The 16,691-nt window shown below is 37.9% G+C and overlaps 2 protein-coding genes across 3 annotated transcripts; one reads left to right on the top strand and one right to left on the bottom strand.

Annotated features, from left to right (window-relative positions):
• Positions 1 to 1,277: 1,277 nt before the first annotated feature.
• LOC147558618 (serine/threonine-protein phosphatase BSL3) lies at positions 1,278 to 11,524 on the top strand. Of its 2 annotated transcripts, none has more exons than XM_086660377.1 (21): positions 1,278 to 2,271; positions 2,492 to 2,552; positions 2,673 to 2,751; positions 2,868 to 2,947; positions 3,035 to 3,129; positions 3,248 to 3,347; positions 3,972 to 4,041; positions 4,754 to 4,855; positions 4,944 to 5,025; positions 6,082 to 6,261; positions 6,584 to 6,854; positions 6,931 to 7,171; positions 7,260 to 7,430; positions 7,763 to 8,001; positions 8,757 to 8,841; positions 8,953 to 9,051; positions 9,154 to 9,353; positions 9,467 to 9,542; positions 10,145 to 10,280; positions 10,361 to 10,500; positions 10,753 to 11,524. In XM_086660377.1, exons 1-21 carry the CDS (start codon positions 1,857 to 1,859, stop codon positions 10,834 to 10,836), a joined length of 3,006 nt encoding a protein of 1,001 aa, XP_086516503.1. In that variant the 5' UTR covers positions 1,278 to 1,856; the 3' UTR covers positions 10,837 to 11,524. The 2 variants fall into 2 exon arrangements, with proteins under 2 accessions (XP_086516503.1, XP_086516504.1); XM_086660378.1 differs by having other exon boundaries at positions 1,342 to 2,271; positions 6,934 to 7,171.
• A 1,468-nt stretch (positions 11,525 to 12,992) lies between these two features.
• On the bottom strand, positions 12,993 to 13,736 carry LOC147558617 (syntaxin-125-like). The gene has a single exon (XM_086659039.1). It carries the CDS (start codon positions 13,734 to 13,736, stop codon positions 12,993 to 12,995), a length of 744 nt encoding a protein of 247 aa, XP_086515165.1.
• Between the last annotated feature and the right edge of the window lie 2,955 nt (positions 13,737 to 16,691).

Genomic DNA, 16,691 nt, shown 5'->3' with positions numbered 1-16,691 from the left:
GACTAAATTAAAGATGACTCACATTTTTAATTATTTTTTATTCCATTTTCACCTTAATATTTCAAAAGCTAGTTTCTGTATTGATCGAGGCGTGAAAATAGATACATATAGTGTATCTATAAGTTTTTACTTTTACTATTTAAATAACAACTCTCCAACATTAGCCATTGGATTCTGTAATGAAGGTTTTTAAATGGTAAAGTTATAAAAATATATTTTTCACAGGAAACGAGGCCAGGCAAATTAATTTAACTTCGTCACGTTCACTACTTTTATCCACCCGATCGACTATCGCTTCGGTAACAATATTCATCTTGCTGCCATGATATGACTATTCTGATACGATAAGAATCGTTTTAATAGCAGAAAATATTAATCGAGAGCTGACAGAATCAGGCCAACTAAGACTTAAAGATATCAAGTGTGTAGTTGCTTGTTCATTTTTCCGTTATCGTACCTATAATCAACATTAAGGTTTGTAAAAAAAAAATCATACACTTAGTTGGGACTAGTACTTCAAAGCTTAAAATTGATACGAGCGCTAACGGCTAGTTTTTATAAAAATGTGAAATCGAAAGTCTCTCGTTCGTAATTCTTAATCCAATCAAATTTTTGATTATCTTTAACAGAATGCGAGTTTTTTTTTGATGCACTTGTCATAAACTCTTATCAAATGAGCACCATAAGTAATTTCTCCAACCTAGCTATGAATCAAGAATTATCGGAAAAGTCAAAGGAGAAGGTTTCAAGTTAAAATATTCTATTGACAAGGTCTACGTAATTTCATTTTTGCTAGTCATGCAACGTCCAATGTTGAGAGACGTAACTTAACTAACAGAACAATGAAATATCAACATTTACGTCTTTCTACTTCTAACACAATTTTTTCTAGATAACGAATCTGAAATCATGATAGATTTTATTATATCACAGTACGGCCAGAATCTCGAGGCCTAAAAAATCTTACACAATTACAAATACTCCAGATTTTATTAATCACATCACTCTAAATGAATTATGTAATGTTAAGTTCGATTGATGATCGAGTTCAACAAAAAAAGAAAAGTTCAATTGATGATCTAAGAATTGAAAACTAAAATCATTGTAAACTTCTTGAGTTCTAGTAACTACAAGTGAAAATAAATAGGTGATCTTTATGTGTGCCGTACGATAGGTGATCTTTATGTGTGCCGTACGACTCACAAGTACGACGCTTGATTCTAAGCCTTTGGATTTAAGATCAGTAAGGAATTAAATCAGTAGGGCCTCAAATAAGTGACACGTGTCACTTAGAACGAGCCTGACATCGAGATTTCTATTTCATTATGACAATAGAGTTTAGAGTTCCGGCCGATTGTGAGGTCACTCGCCACTAGAGAGAGAGAGAGAGAGAGAAAAACAAAAGACGGAAAGACGAAAGAGAAGAAAGCGAAAGAGAGAGAGGGGCATTTGCGTGGGTGTCTTAGGTCCTTAGAGATTTTTCTCTTACCCGTTTTTATTCCTCGACCGCTCCGACTGAGAAAGAAAGAAAGAAAGAGAGGGGAAAACCTAAATTTTGATTTCTAGAGAGAGAAAGTGAAGAAGAGGGAAGAGAAAGAGAGAAGAAGAAAGAAAACCTAAATTCTCGTTTCTTGTTTTTCATTTTTTAATTATAGGTTTTTGTTCTTTTCCTAATTATTAGATCGGTGATCCACAAGTGAGAAATTAATCGCTGAAGAAAAAGAAATTACGAAGCTGAATTCTTTGTAGTGATTCGATGTTGAATGAAAACAGATAATGCTAATCAATATCAATCAGAAGTTTGGATTCAGTAGTTGATTTTGAATCAGTGAAAGAATCGAAGGCGGGAAGAGAAGATGGATGTTGATTCGATGGCGTCGGAGAACGATCAAGATCCGGTTCAGAATCATGATACTACTCCAGATGTAACTTCGATCTCATCTGTTGAAAGGAACGACGATCAGTTAGTTGTTGCTGAGGAATCAAATGCTTCTTCATCTTCTCCGTCGCAGCAACCTCAGGTACAACAAGGTTCGGTGATAGGGCCGAGACCAGCTCCGACTTACACAGTTGTGAATGCTCTCATGGACAAGAAAGAAGATGGACCTGGTCCTAGATGTGGTCATACTTTGACGGCAGTGGCGGCAGTCGGGGAAGAAGGAACTCCTGGATATATTGGTCCTCGGCTTATTTTATTCGGTGGCGCCACTGCTCTTGAGGGCAATTCTGCTGCTTCCGGCCCTCCTTCTTCAGCTGGGAGTGCTGGCATCAGTATGTTAAATCATTTTCCACTCTTTGGGTTTTGCAGATTGTGTATTGTTCATCGTTTAGACTTTTAGTCTTCCTAATGTATAAACCCTAGTTTAACAGATTACCCAACTGACGAAATCTTTAAGCAATGGGCCTAAATTATTGAATTATGTGCAAATTGAGTTTGATAATATGGAATTATGTGCCTAAATCATTAACATGTACAATTGTCCAATTGCAGGACTGGCTGGCGCCACTTCTGACGTCCACTGTTACGATGTTCTATCAAATAAATGGACAAAGTAATTTTAGTTTGTGATTGGTTTTAAGCTTGTGTATTAATGTATTGATAGTGATTTAGATGCTAGTTTTAGTTCTAAATTTATAGTAATCTTGTCTCGCTTAATTGATGTTCCTTTCAGGGTTACTCCACTGGGAGAACAGCCCTCACCGAGGGCAGCACATGTAGCTACTGCTGTAGGTACCATGGTAGTAATTCAGGTCAGCCTAGAGTCAAACACTATAACTATCGCTTATTTGATTTGGATTGCTTATATGACCTTCGGAATAATATGTTCTCACTGTACCCTCACTTTATATTCTCTGGTTTAACTTAGGGTGGAATTGGTCCAGCTGGTTTATCTGCCGAGGATCTTCATGTTCTCGATCTCACACAACAACGTCCAAGATGGCACAGGTACACAATTGGCTACTGAACTGCTTATATCATATAAGCTGTATTGTTCTCTATTGAGGAGGTTATCTGTTATTTTGTCATCTTCAGGGTAGTTGTCCAAGGTCCTGGTCCAGGGCCTCGCTATGGACACGTGATGGCTCTTGTTGGGCAACGGTTTCTTTTGGCAATTGGTGGAAATGATGGTAAGTCTTTTGCATTTTGAAATATATGCCCTTCTCGTTTTTAATTACTTGACTGGATTTTGTATTTCAAAATATTCTTGAAGCTTTAATGTGGGTGAATTTATCCCATCGTTTGCAGGAAAGAGGCCACTAGCTGATGTATGGGCCCTGGATACAGCTGCTAAGCCCTATGAATGGCGTAAGTTGGAGCCAGAAGGAGAAGGTCCACCACCATGCATGTATGTTTCCTATTTCACATTCGTACTATCGTCGTCCTATAAGTACGCAATTAAACATGATATGTTTCTTATATATACCATATATAGTTGGAGCCAAAAGGAGAAGGTCCACCACCATGCATGTAGGTTTCCTGTTTCACATTCTTACGTCCGTCCCGTAAGCATGCAATTAAATACGATATGATTCTTATTAATACCATACATAATTCAATGCTTCATCCTAGCTTTTTTCTAGTACGAAGTATATGATACAGGTATTGCTTATAACGTCATTAACAGTTACTGTTTAGTATGCAAAGGTATTGATTATGTCAACTGAAGATCGACTAAGAAAGACACGTCATTTATGATGAGTAGAACATGAAAGTAGGAACGTAATACCTTGTATCCTATCACGCAGAATTTATTTTTACGGTGACAACGGAAGACATTGCCAGTTAGAGCAGAACTTGTTCTTGTGGATCTCTGATTTCCTTTTCTCCACATGCTAGATATTGAATTACCAATTTTGTTATCTGCATATTTAACACCATTTTTTTTGTACAATGGTGGTCATTGTAACCTTATTTTGTACCTTTATATGAAGAATGCTCAAACTTGAGCTCTTATCTCTTGGTTGATTAGGTACGCAACTGCAAGTGCACGGTCTGATGGTCTTCTTTTACTATGTGGAGGGAGGGATGCAACCAGTGTGGTAAGTCAAAAGCAGTTAGTACATAATATCGTTTTCCTATGTAAAATGGGTGCCACAAGTGTCGCCAATCGGTATCTGACGTCCGTACGAGGTGTTATACCTGTTAGAGCAGAAGAAAGCTAGTACAGGGACCCAACTGTACACATATTTTTCTTGTTTTGTTATTAGATCCACTATTTACTTTTACTTGCAGTTTTAACTATTGGATCAATTAATTTACATTATACACTAAAAAATAATAAGCTAAATTGGTAATTATTGGCTTAACAAGACTATGTGCAAGTCTATGCAAGTTCTCACATTATTTGTGTACGAGGGAATATGAATGTTGTAGAATTTGTTGATAATTAGATATGTGCTTCGTAGGGATGAATGTTTAGTGTTTATAGTTTATTAAAGCCCAAATGCTTATATTTATACCTATATAATTATATATACAAAATAAATTATATATTTATATTCTACGATTAGTCCCGTGTAAATAGGACTAGTAGCGAATAGTGACTAAGCCAAGTCCCGAGTTTGCTGGCTAATCCCCCTGCCGACTTTTCCAACATAGCTTTCAGAAGTAGTGCTAAAGTTTGCTGTACAGCATAATGTATCAAAATATAACATTTCTGTTGCATGATTACTGATTTTCATCTGCTATAGTTCATTGATTTCTATTAGCGCCTAATGCTATAGACGGCTTCATGCTAACTTGTTCTTGTAGCCACTAGCAAGTGCTTATGGTCTTGCAAAGCATAGGGATGGTCGTTGGGAATGGGCAATTGCTCCTGGTGTTTCACCATCTCCCAGATATCAGCATGCAGCAGTATGTTTCATACTCTTACTTTTCCAGATTTGTGGTATGTGGTAGTGGTTTGTGGTCAACATTCTCATAAATATCTTCTTATCTTTAGGTTTTTGTGAATGCACGACTTCATGTGTCCGGAGGTGCACTTGGTGGTGGCCGAATGGTGGAAGATTCGTCAAGTATAGCAGGTAGGTTCTTATGAGACTATGAATTCTTTTGCATGAAAGGCTTTGGGTTGTAAATAATAAACTTAGAGTTTCAAAAATAAATAAATAATAGACTTAGTTATAGGAATTGGAAACAAAGAGGGCTTCAAACTCGCCTAACCAATTGAATGCATCAAAATATCATCTTTGAAGAGATCCTATGTTTCGGATTATAGTTTTGCACCTTTCTGCCCTCCTGCCACACGTTATGAATTTTCTGTTCTTAAAGTTAGTGTCTTATGGATGAAGTAAACTATACTTCCATTTTAACTATGGGCTATGAGAAAGTTATCTATGAGGTTCTTTTGTATGTACACGTTTCTAGTAGGACGGCGATGGAGTCACCAGACATATATGATTACATGTCAGACTTAGGAAGGAATACTGAACAAGGTATCAGTCTTGACTATGGTCTTTGAAGTGATCCGTACTGAATACTTGCGCTCTCTGGTGACTTCCTACTGCTAGGAGTTCTAGTTTTTGTTAAGCTATTTCATTTTTGGGACACGTTTGACTCACTTTCACATGATTTTAGGCGACAGTATTGCATCATTGCTCTATTCATCATTTTGTGATATATAAACATAGCTATCGTAGTTATTCAACCTTCCTTTTGTGTGAACTTGTATCGTGCTAGATTCACTTTTGGAAAATACTAAAAGTTTCAAAAAAAGCTTTTGAAATTACTGGGGGTTGAAGCTGTCATGGTTGCTTGGTTAGTGGTTGCCATGTAATAATTTGAAATTAACCTGTTCTCTTTTCAAAAAAAAAAAATTACTTTTCAAAAATTAACCTGTTCTATAAATTTGTCTTTATCTTTCTCGGGAACTGATTTTTATGTATAAGAAATAGTAGAAAGAACTAAGGATATCCATGTCTTGAATATGTTATGATCGTTTTGCCTTTTCTTTGCGTGTCTGTCTTATAAGTAGTTTGTTTTCTACTCGAGAAAAGTAATTTGTTTGAAGATATCGCGAACACTTTTCAATTTATTATTCGTCCTGGATGCTTACGTTATGCTATTTTCTGTATGTTTAGTCTTGGACACTGCAGCTGGAGTTTGGTGTGATACAAAATCTGTTGTGACAAGTCCTAGGACAGGCAGATATAGTGCGGATGCGGCTGGTGGAGATGCTGCCGTTGAATTGACTAGGCGCTGTAGACATGCTGCTGCCGCAATAGGCGACCTGATCTTCATTTATGGTGGACTACGTGGTGGTAAGAAACAGGATTCAGTTTCGTGCAATCCTTCATCAAATATTCTGTTTAAAACTGCCAGGCAATCATGAGTATTGCACAATGTACATTATTCGTGGGTTGTCAACCAATGAACCGAGGTCGGGGTCTTTTCTTTCTCTAACTGTTACAGAAAAAGGGAAGCTAGTGTTCCCTGCGATGCCATCAAAGAAACGGTTAAAGGAATAGTTCAGTTTTGTGATTGATTTCTATTGGCACAAGTTCCTGCACTCTAGTTCACCGTTGCTGTCTTGAGATTTTGGATTAGCTGCATATTTACTTGAGTTAGTTTTTTTAACTGTAGGTGTGTTACTGGATGACCTGCTTGTCGCTGAAGATCTAGCAGCTGCTGAAACAACTAGTGCAGCTTCCCATGCTGCCGCAGCAGCAGCTGCTGACAATGTACAAGCCGGAAGATTACCTGGAAGTTATTTTGTTGATGAAAAATCTAGGCAAGGAAATCCTGAAGGAGGCCCTGATGGTGCAGTTGTGTTGGGAAGTCCGGTTGCTCCTCCTGTAAACGGGGACATGTATACTGATATAAGCACTGAAAATGCTTTGCTCCAGGGTAACAGGTATACAAGTAACTGGCTAACTGCTACAGTTCGGTTTTATAGATATAAATAAAGGTACTTATACGAAGTCATGCAGGAGATTGAGCAAAGGAGTAGAGTATTTAGTTAAAGCCTCGGCAGCAGAAGCCGAGGCCATTAGTGCTGCACTAGCTGCCGCAAAAGCTAGACAAGTGAACGGAGAGGTTGAACGCCCAGACAGAGACCAAGGGGCCGAGGCTACTCCCAGTGGAAAACAAATCTCTTCCCTAATAAAGATGCCTGATTCTACTGTATCAAATAATACTCCTCCACCTGGAGTCCGGCTACATCATAGAGCTGTCAGTATTAGGATTTTGTCTGTTTTGTAAGGACTACCTTCATATGATCTACATGTGACCTTTGCCTTTGTTTCGTACATACTTGTAGGTGGTTGTTGCGGCAGAGACTGGGGGAGCTTTGGGTGGCATGGTCAGACAGCTTTCCATAGATCAATTTGAAAATGAGGGAAGGCGGGTCAGCTATGGTACCCCGGAGAGTGCAACTGCAGCTAGAAAGTTGTTAGATAGACAAATGTCCATCAATAGTGTGCCGAAAAAGGTATGACGAGGTTATGAGGACCTATCTAAACACTATAGGTGCTATTCAACATACCAAGTAAACTTAAATTGGGACTGCCTTACATGAAGTGAAGATACCTGTTTAAGCAAATGTTCTGATATAAAGTAAAAAAATCTGCAATTGCTTATTTCCTTCGTGAAACCACCGCGAAGGTTCTGCATGTTATCTTGTGCTGCATGTTAGTTCACTCTATATTTACTGTACTTGCTTCCAGAAACAATCTGTTCAAAATTAAGTAATTATCTCTGTTGCCAATTAAGAGCAACATGATCTTGTGCTGAGAGCTTCTCATCTTGTCATTTTATTTTCAGGTGATAGATCATCTTCTGAAGCCTCGTGGTTGGAAGCCTCCTGTTCGCAGGCAATTTTTCTTAGATTGCAATGAAATAGCAGATCTTTGTGATAGTGCTGAAAGAATATTTTCAGTTGAGCCAAGTGTCCTTCAAATCAAAGCTCCAGTTAAGATTTTTGGTGATCTGCATGGGCAATTTGGGGATCTTATGCGCATATTTGATGAATATGGGTCTCCCTCAACAGCAGGAGATATAGCGTGAGTTTTCGTCGATGTTGCTGAAAACTACATCATATTTTTGACTAAGATAATCATATTGATCATAGATTACTGACACTGAGAGTTACATCATGCTAGCTAAGACTTGTGACCCTGACGAGCATTTAGTAATTTACATGTCATCCATTTTCTTTCAACAAGAGAAAGAATGTTGATCTAATGAAAGTACAAGTGAGTAATATTTCAGAAATATCCCAAGTGACAACCGGCCATCCAATTTTCTAGCTTCTAATCCACTACTTGGAATTGACATTACAGAAGATGATGAGTTTAGATGTATACATATGGTCTATGCGACAAGGGGAATATCCTCCAATGCTTGGATCATCTTCATGTAGGTCTGATAAAATCTTGTATAAACCATGTTGGATGAGATTGTAATTGGATCCTGATTGTATTTTGATAGTCCTGCTCCTCTGTCGCTTGGTCCACGTGAATGATGGGTATGGATGTTCTAGCATCATCTGAGCTACCATATCCATTACTATCATATGTCATTAGGTTGACTCTAGTATTTTCACTCAGCCACTTCACCATTGAATTTCAACTGCACTTAGTTATATATAATTGCGGAACTGTAGATGTCCTCAAATTCCATATTTTCTTGGATTTTTTGAGATGCTATCTACTTTTACACTTCAAATCCTGAAGCAAAAAAATGTGTTTGGCAGTTGTTAGCTACGCAATCACATAAGTATAATTCATTAACCCATACTTCTGCATATGATTTGCAGTTACATCGACTATCTCTTCTTAGGAGATTATGTGGACCGTGGCCAACATAGCTTGGAAACCATTACTCTTTTGCTTGCTTTGAAGGTACATCATTTCCCGTTGGATGTCTATGGTGGCATTTGAATGGAAACCTGTTTGTCACTGAATCAAGATTCTTACTAAGCTTTTTTGCATTTTGTCGTTCGGATAATCCAGGTTGAGTATCCACACAATGTACATTTAATTCGTGGGAACCACGAGGCAGCAGATATAAATGCGCTGTTTGGCTTCCGCATTGAGTGCATTGAGCGGATGGTATGCCAGTTTTCGTATTTGTATCCACATATAGCTGGGAAGCTGCTTATGTTTTTCCTTTATCAGTTTGTTCATCTATTTACTTTATCTGCATGCTGACAGGGTGAGAGGGATGGTATTTGGGCTTGGCATCGGATAAATCGGTTATTTAACTGGCTACCTTTGGCAGCTCTAATTGAGAAAAAAATTATTTGCATGCATGGTGGCATTGGGAGGTCAATAAATCACGTAGAACAAATTGAAAGCCTTCAACGTCCTATTACGATGGAAGCAGGCTCGGTTGTTCTTATGGATTTATTATGGTTAGTATATTTCGATGCTGTTCTGTTATTGTCATGAAGTCATGAACTTTGTGTTAATCTCTTCATCTCGTGAGTTTCGTAACATTTTGTGTAATGTAAATGTTTTTTTATAGGTCTGACCCTACGGAAAATGATAGTGTTGAAGGATTACGCCCGAATGCAAGAGGTCCTGGTTTAGTTACTTTTGGGGTGAGTATTTTTCTTTCCTTCCTCTGTTATTTAGTCAGATCTCTTAAATTAGATTAAGTTTATTATCTAATTGTTCATGTTAGACGGGTCCAGCAATACACAGAATTGATGCGTGACCTTACTTTGATGCTTAGTAGTGACTGCTACTGTAAGCTAAGCAGTTGCGTCAAGGTTCGACTTGGGATGAGCCAGCAGCTAATCCTCAATCCCAGTTCAGACTGTCGAGTAACGCGGTTTTCACTACCTCATATATATAAAATATAGATACCCTTGTAGGCCATAAACTCTACTATAAAATCATTCAAATCAAATTCTAAAAGTTTCAAACATAACAACTAACTCAGTGGTTTAGCCTATGTTTGGCTTCGGCTAAACCCGAGCTGATCTGTTAGTCCATTCCAGTCCCTGGGTTACTTGGATGAATCTGCTGATGATAACTACATAGATTGGAAGTTGTAACAATAAGATAGAGTACATTATATGTGGGGCGTTACTAGTTCTATTTGATCTAGAACTTACGCGAAATATCCACTTATCTGAGCATCTGGAGAAGTCAATATCATTTTGGGAACAAGAATCTCATCCAAGTCATTGTCTTGCAGCCTGACCGTGTCATGGAATTCTGCAACAACAATGACCTCCAGTTGATTGTACGTGCACACGAGTGTGTCATGGATGGTTTTGAACGTTTTGCTCAGGGTCATCTGATTACTCTTTTCTCAGCTACCAACTATTGCGGTTAGTTAGCTTTCTGGCATTCACTGAACAACATTTCATTTTATTCACCTGTCCTAATTTGATTCTATCTGTTTCCATAGGCACTGCAAATAACGCAGGGGCGATCTTAGTTTTGGGTAGAGACCTTGTGGTAGTTCCGAAACTCATTCATCCGATACCACCAGCGAGTACGTCTCGTGAAACATCTCCAGAGCGACATATAGAAGACACATGGATGCAGGTAAAGCTGCAAAAATTCTTTTACCTCTTCTATATAGATATAGTATAGAGCAGGATCTGTTCGATTCACGTTTCTACTATCTGAAGATAAAGCTGCAATCTTGCACTGATAGAGAATTTGAAGTTTTCACTCAACTCATAAGATTTTGATATTTTTTCTTGTGCTTATCCTTTCCAACTTCCAAAGAGTAACTCTTAGTTCGACCTTTGATCTGGTGTGCTACTTCTTTGTTGTGTCCCTATTTGTCCTCAGGAGCTCAATGCTAACAGGCCAGCAACACCAACTAGAGGCCGCCCTCAAGTTCCAAATGAAAGGGGTTCGCTTGCTTGGATTTAAGTTATTTGATCAGGTGTCAGAAGTTCTTTACAAGGGCTTTTTACAGCCTAGGAGCTCTCATGTGGGTTTAACTGAGGCATTATTGTTGATTGTTCTATACAAGGTGAAAGAGCTTAAGAAAAAGACATTCATGGGATGTTTGATTTTATACTCTACTTCAAGTTTAAAAGTTTTCACAAGGACTAGTCTGGGCGCGTACATGAGTAGACTGACTGACTTCTCGGTAGGAGTAGATCTAATTTCGTGAGACTACCCAAGTTGCAGAGGGTGGTGGTGGCGTCGTCAGTCGACAAATCTAATCAGAAAGATTTTAGTGAAAACTTTGTCCGAGGAAGACCATCTATTGTATATTGACCAGAAGCAGGTATGTTTTATAGTCATGGTTGTGTCAGCATTGACAGAGATTGATAATGTCAGGTACTATGCATTTCTTTGGTAATTTCATTAGCAGATTTTTATTTTTTCGGTTTGGTTTGGTTTGGATGAAAACATAAGAAGGGGGTATAATTTCATCAACTATATGGTTGTGGTGGCGGGGAGAGGAATACTATATGAAAAACAAAAAAAAATTGGTGGGGGAGTTGGGAGATGTATCATAGAGAGGTGGTTGCTGCCTTGTCCCTTTTTCTGATCTTGGTCTGTTTGTACAATGTAAACTTTTGTGTGAAAGATAAGAACCATTCGAACATATTGAGGAACATAATTTTAGGAGACTTGAGATTTTTCCTTTTCATCATCTAAAACTTGGTTTCAACCTTATTGAGGATCAAGATTTTTGGCGTATTGAGGAACAAGTTTTTTGACATTAAGAAACCATTTTTTTTTTGGCTCATCTATGTTTTTATTAATTACTTTAGCTTCTCTATAGTTGGTTAACGATCGAAGTTCTAATATGGTTAGTTAGCTAATAGGAGGTTGAAACTCCGTGTGTCGTGTGATTTGAAGCAAAGTTTATTGGATTTGACTATTTTACAATATTTGAGTCCATTTAGGATTGAAGTTGCTTGATTGATTTAGAGTTGTGAGTGGGTTGAGTTCTCATGGAATCTCCAAGGTGAATGATTTTTATGTTTTGGACAATAAGTTCTTTAAGAACTACCAACTCAGAGTAGCTGTTCATTTGTGAAAAAAGACAACTTCATTAGAAACCACAAATGGTTGAAAGGACGATGATATTGACTTACAAATAAATAATAGTCAATTGGAGTGCAATCGAATTCTTTCATTATTCGAAGTCGCCATTCTTCTCGATGACCCAGTTAGAGGTTGTTTTTTTTTCTTCTTTCCAGGTTTCGATTTCAAAGTCCAGTTGTGTCTTGATACGTTTAACGATATTTTTTTTTTCCAAAAGAGCCTTTGGAAGCTTCTTCTATCACTTCTTTTGGGACCTAAATTTACCTTTAGTTGATCCATCTACAAGTTCTTCTATCCAATGAACTTTACTAGGGCTGATTTAGTTTGGATGGACACCATTCTCTGGAATCTGTCGAAAGTCGACATGAAAGGATTTGGTGAGACTACTCTTAAACCAAGATTCCAAAAGAATTTGGGCATATATAATCAGAATGAACTTAACTATGAAGTTGAAGTCTTTGGTGAGACTACTCTTAAACCAAGATTCCAAAAGAATTTGGGCATATATAATCAGAATGAACTTAACTATGAAGTTGAAGTCTAACGGCGGAAGAATTAGAGTTGAGGGATTATGTACTAGAAGGCGATTTTTTATCTACCATTGGATTTATATCTGACGATCTCGATTCGATACCATGTCGTCTATATGATGAATTCTTATTGCTTCATAACTCACGGCTCTCCAACCAAAACACGTCAATTCAGTACTGCATCTAACCACCTTGGCCGCACTATGGCCACCTCCATCAACCCCCTGTAACCAGCAAACTTGATGTTTACCCCTTCCCAAGTCAAATATTACATTATAATTCAGTCCCTGTTGCAACTTAGTAACAATCTTCAAAGACTTCTTGTGTAATCATAGTTTGTGTAATGAAAGGTGTTATTAAAAAAAATGGATTCCAATGGGACAAACAATAAAGTTTTGTTACACCAAAAAAAAGGTGAACATCATATATATCTTCCTTAACTCAATCTATATTTCACAAAAGAAAGAAGAAATCAAAATAAAACAACAAGAACTAGGAATACATGACCATGATGACAACAAAGAAGACAACAAAGTAGAATAAGGATAACACCTTGAACATAGTCTCCATATTAGATCCTTTCCCTTTTTGGAACTCATCTTTTTTCTCCTCCCATTTCTTATACTTCAACTCTTTCATTTTCTTCATCTTCATAACTGCATCATGCATCTCAATCAACATTTTTTCCATGTAACTCTTCTCCTTGATGCTTCCCCTTCCTTTCCCGTCTTCGCTTCCATTCAATGTTAAGATCTCTACCGTTTCTTCATCACCGTAAGCAACTTCACCCACTTTATGCTTGCTTCTATGTTCATGAGCAATTTTCTCCCTAAAAGTATTGAACTTTATTACTATATCTTGAAGTTTTTCTCTTAATTCACTAACTATAAACGTTCGAGTTCGATCCAAAGAACTTCCTTTGCCACACCCAGGGAGTTTGAGATTCTCAAGGTTGGAACCATGAAGTGATTGCAGAAAGAAAATGGTGGATTTTACTTTGTTAAGTGCAAGCTCGATGTCGCAAGTCATTTGGGTGTTGAGTTCTTGTTTGTTGGAGTAGTTTGAGTAGGTACTTTTGGTTCCTTGACGATAGATTTGAAGATGTTTGTGTATGTTTTCGATGTCGTTGAGTCCATTTTTGACGGTTTCAACGTCCTTGAAGAACTTATCTAGGCTTAAAGCTTCCATGGAAATGGAAATCATTTGTACATTGTCGGTGCAGGTACCGTAATTCATGTTTGTTTGGGGAAAGAGAAGAGGTGTAGAGATGTCGTTCATCGTGTATGTATCAAAATTTGCCTAGGTATCAAAATTTGTGTAGGTATCAAAATTTATTTGGTAGTGGTATGGAGCTAATGGTTTAACCATTAACTCTATATTAATACAAAAACAATTCAAACATAGACTTTCGACTTGACGTAGAGAAAGGTATCGGTGTTTTTTTGTTGAAAAGGTATCCTTGTTGAAAAGTTTATGTTTGAATATGACAAGTCATCTTTTTTTGTTGAAAATGATAAGTTCGTCATAACAATCAATATTTTGCAAATAATTTAAATGGATTACCACAATGTTCCTGCCATTCCTTGGTAAATAGACTTTGTTTTGGATGCTTAGTAAAAAACGAGCAGATGAATACACAAATAATAATAAGGTTCTCTTATGAAGAATAGATATGATACACCAGAATATGATACAACGAGCCTTATCTCAAATTAAATTTATGTTCACTTGCAATTTAAACACTTCAGATTTTGCGGCATATTAGATAAATATCAAACTGTGATTTGAACCTAGAACTCGATAAATTATGACTCATGAATAGTTTGTGTTGCAGTACCGAGATCGGTAATCACTGGCACCTACAGTATCACTGAAAATGAAATAATTTAACTGAGTTAAAAAATTTATCTGACTTTTGTAGTAAAGCTTCCAAAGCCTAAGGCTTGATACTTTATAGGCACCCTACACCTAAACAACCCTTTAAGGCTTGCTAAAGCTAGGAAGGGGATCGACTTGGTAACTTTTGTACCCAAACTTGTTAAAGGCTAAACGCAATCCTGTTATAACATTGTTTGGTTAGAGTCAATGTCCATTTGAGTTTGACCTAAGCCACACTTGACGCCGTCAGGTGGCTGCTGGCCTAGGAAGAAAATTCTTTTATTTTTCTTCTTTCGTCGGCGAGTAGAAAGAGAGAAGAAGGAGATCCTTTTTTTATAGTTAAGGTCGTGGCCATGGACTTTTTGTCCGAGGGAGAGAAAAAGTTCATGGGTCATAAACAACCTCAAAAAATGGAATTGCCTCTAACAATACTTGACAACTTGTTTTGACAAATTGGGTGAAAAAAAGGCTGCCATTAACAAATTTGGACATTGTATATAAAACTTAGTGATCGACCTAAAATTTACAAGGGTTATTTCCCTAATGGCCCCCTACTTTGTGACCAGCTTCCCGCCTGGCCCCCTACTTTACGAAAAATACCCATATGGCCCCCTTCCGTTATAACACCGTCACTCTCTCTCCTCCATCATGTTTTCTCTCTCTGCCAAGTCACGCCACATCACCTTTTAAGCCACCTCATCATCTTCTCCGGCATGGGTCGCCGGCCGGCGACCTTCAAAAACTTTTTTTCTCTCTCTAAAAAAAAAAAAAAATTTTTTTTTGTTCTCACCTCTCTCTCTCTAAACTCCGGCGAAGGGAAACCCTTCGCCGGAGTTCGAGTCTGTTCAAGAACAGACGGATCTGTTCTTGAACAGATGAGTCTGTTCAAGAACAGATCCGTCTGTTCTTGGAACAGATCAGTCTGTTCAAGAACATACCTTCAGATCGAACTCCGGCGAAGGGAAACCCCTTCGCCGGAGTTTAGAGAGAGAGAGGGAGGAGAGAATAAAAAAAAAAAAAAAATTTTTTTTTTTTTAGAAAGAGAGAAAAAAAAATTTTGAAGGTCGCCGGCCGGAAATTTGGCCGCCCGGCGACCATGCCGGGGAAGATGATGAGGTGGCGTAACAAATGATGTGGCGTGACTTGGCAGAGAGAGAAAACATGATGGAGGAGAGAGAGTGACGGTGTTATAACGGAAGGGGGCCATATGGGTATTTTTCGTAAAGTAGGGGGCCAGGCGGGAAGCTGGTCACAAAGTAGGGGGCCATTAGGGAAATAACCCAATTTACAAACACGTTTATTTTACTATTCACACTTTTACTAACTGCAAGCACCTCTCTAGACTCTAGTTAGGCACATTTCTTCTCAATGACAAAACAGCACCTCACCCACATCTCACATATGACATATCCATCTTGCTCTCGTGATATCGGCACACACAACCGTGATAATGGTGCGTGATGGTTAGGCCAAATTGTACGGTGCGATTTTAAAAAATAGAGGAAATGTTAGGGGTTCGTTCACTCTCACTCACTCTTTCTCTCGCACAACTGTCATGATTACCTGTCTGTGTGCACATGTTCGCTAGGCGCGTTCATTGTCAAAGTAAGAAATTTGGAGCTTCTCTCTCTAACTTTTAGAGAGGGAAAGTGGATCTAGTCCTTTTTCCATCAAGAACATAACAAATCTTGATCGGTTTCTCGTTTTCTTTGGAGATTGTTAGAGATCTCTACCTATTATCCATCTTTTGAACTCAAGATAACTAGATCTTCGTTTTTTCTTGGATTCCTTCATCGAGCTTCGTTAAGTCGGGAGCAATGACTAGTCATGCCTTGAAATGACTTTACATCTCAAGAACATCATATCTATTGTTTACTTTTCAGTTTCTATCATTCAGATCTAACAAAATCTGCTATCTTTAGAGACTATATCTTTAGAACCTACAAAACTTATATATCTGGTTCAGTTTTTTCTCTTTCAGCCAGTTATTCACTTTGCTCATCTCCAAGATTTATTTATAGGGTTACTACTTATCAAAATTGGTGCCTTTTAAATCCTCACTTCTTGGTTTACCAACATCTCCCTTCACCTTGTACATCCTAACCTCTGGTGGTTTTAACTTCTCTTCTCGATCTTTATTGTGAAATCTATGCCTCTCTGGTACGTTTTGTTTTTGTCTTGCTTTTGGACCACATAATGGAACAACCCTATTTCATTCATCTGTTTGATATTTACATACATGGGTTCATGATCGCCGAACTTAGCAGTTCCGACGACAAACTCAAACATCGGTCGATCGAAGAAGAAGACAAT

The sequence above is a fragment of the Eschscholzia californica genome, unplaced genomic scaffold (genome assembly GCF_041429995.1).
Source record: "Eschscholzia californica isolate CP2 unplaced genomic scaffold, dmEscCali1.0.p SCAF_2, whole genome shotgun sequence".
Lineage (NCBI taxonomy): Eukaryota > Viridiplantae > Streptophyta > Magnoliopsida > Ranunculales > Papaveraceae > Eschscholzia > Eschscholzia californica.
Note: the sequence above shows the minus strand (reverse complement) of the source record. Positions and strands in the feature narration are given on the sequence as shown.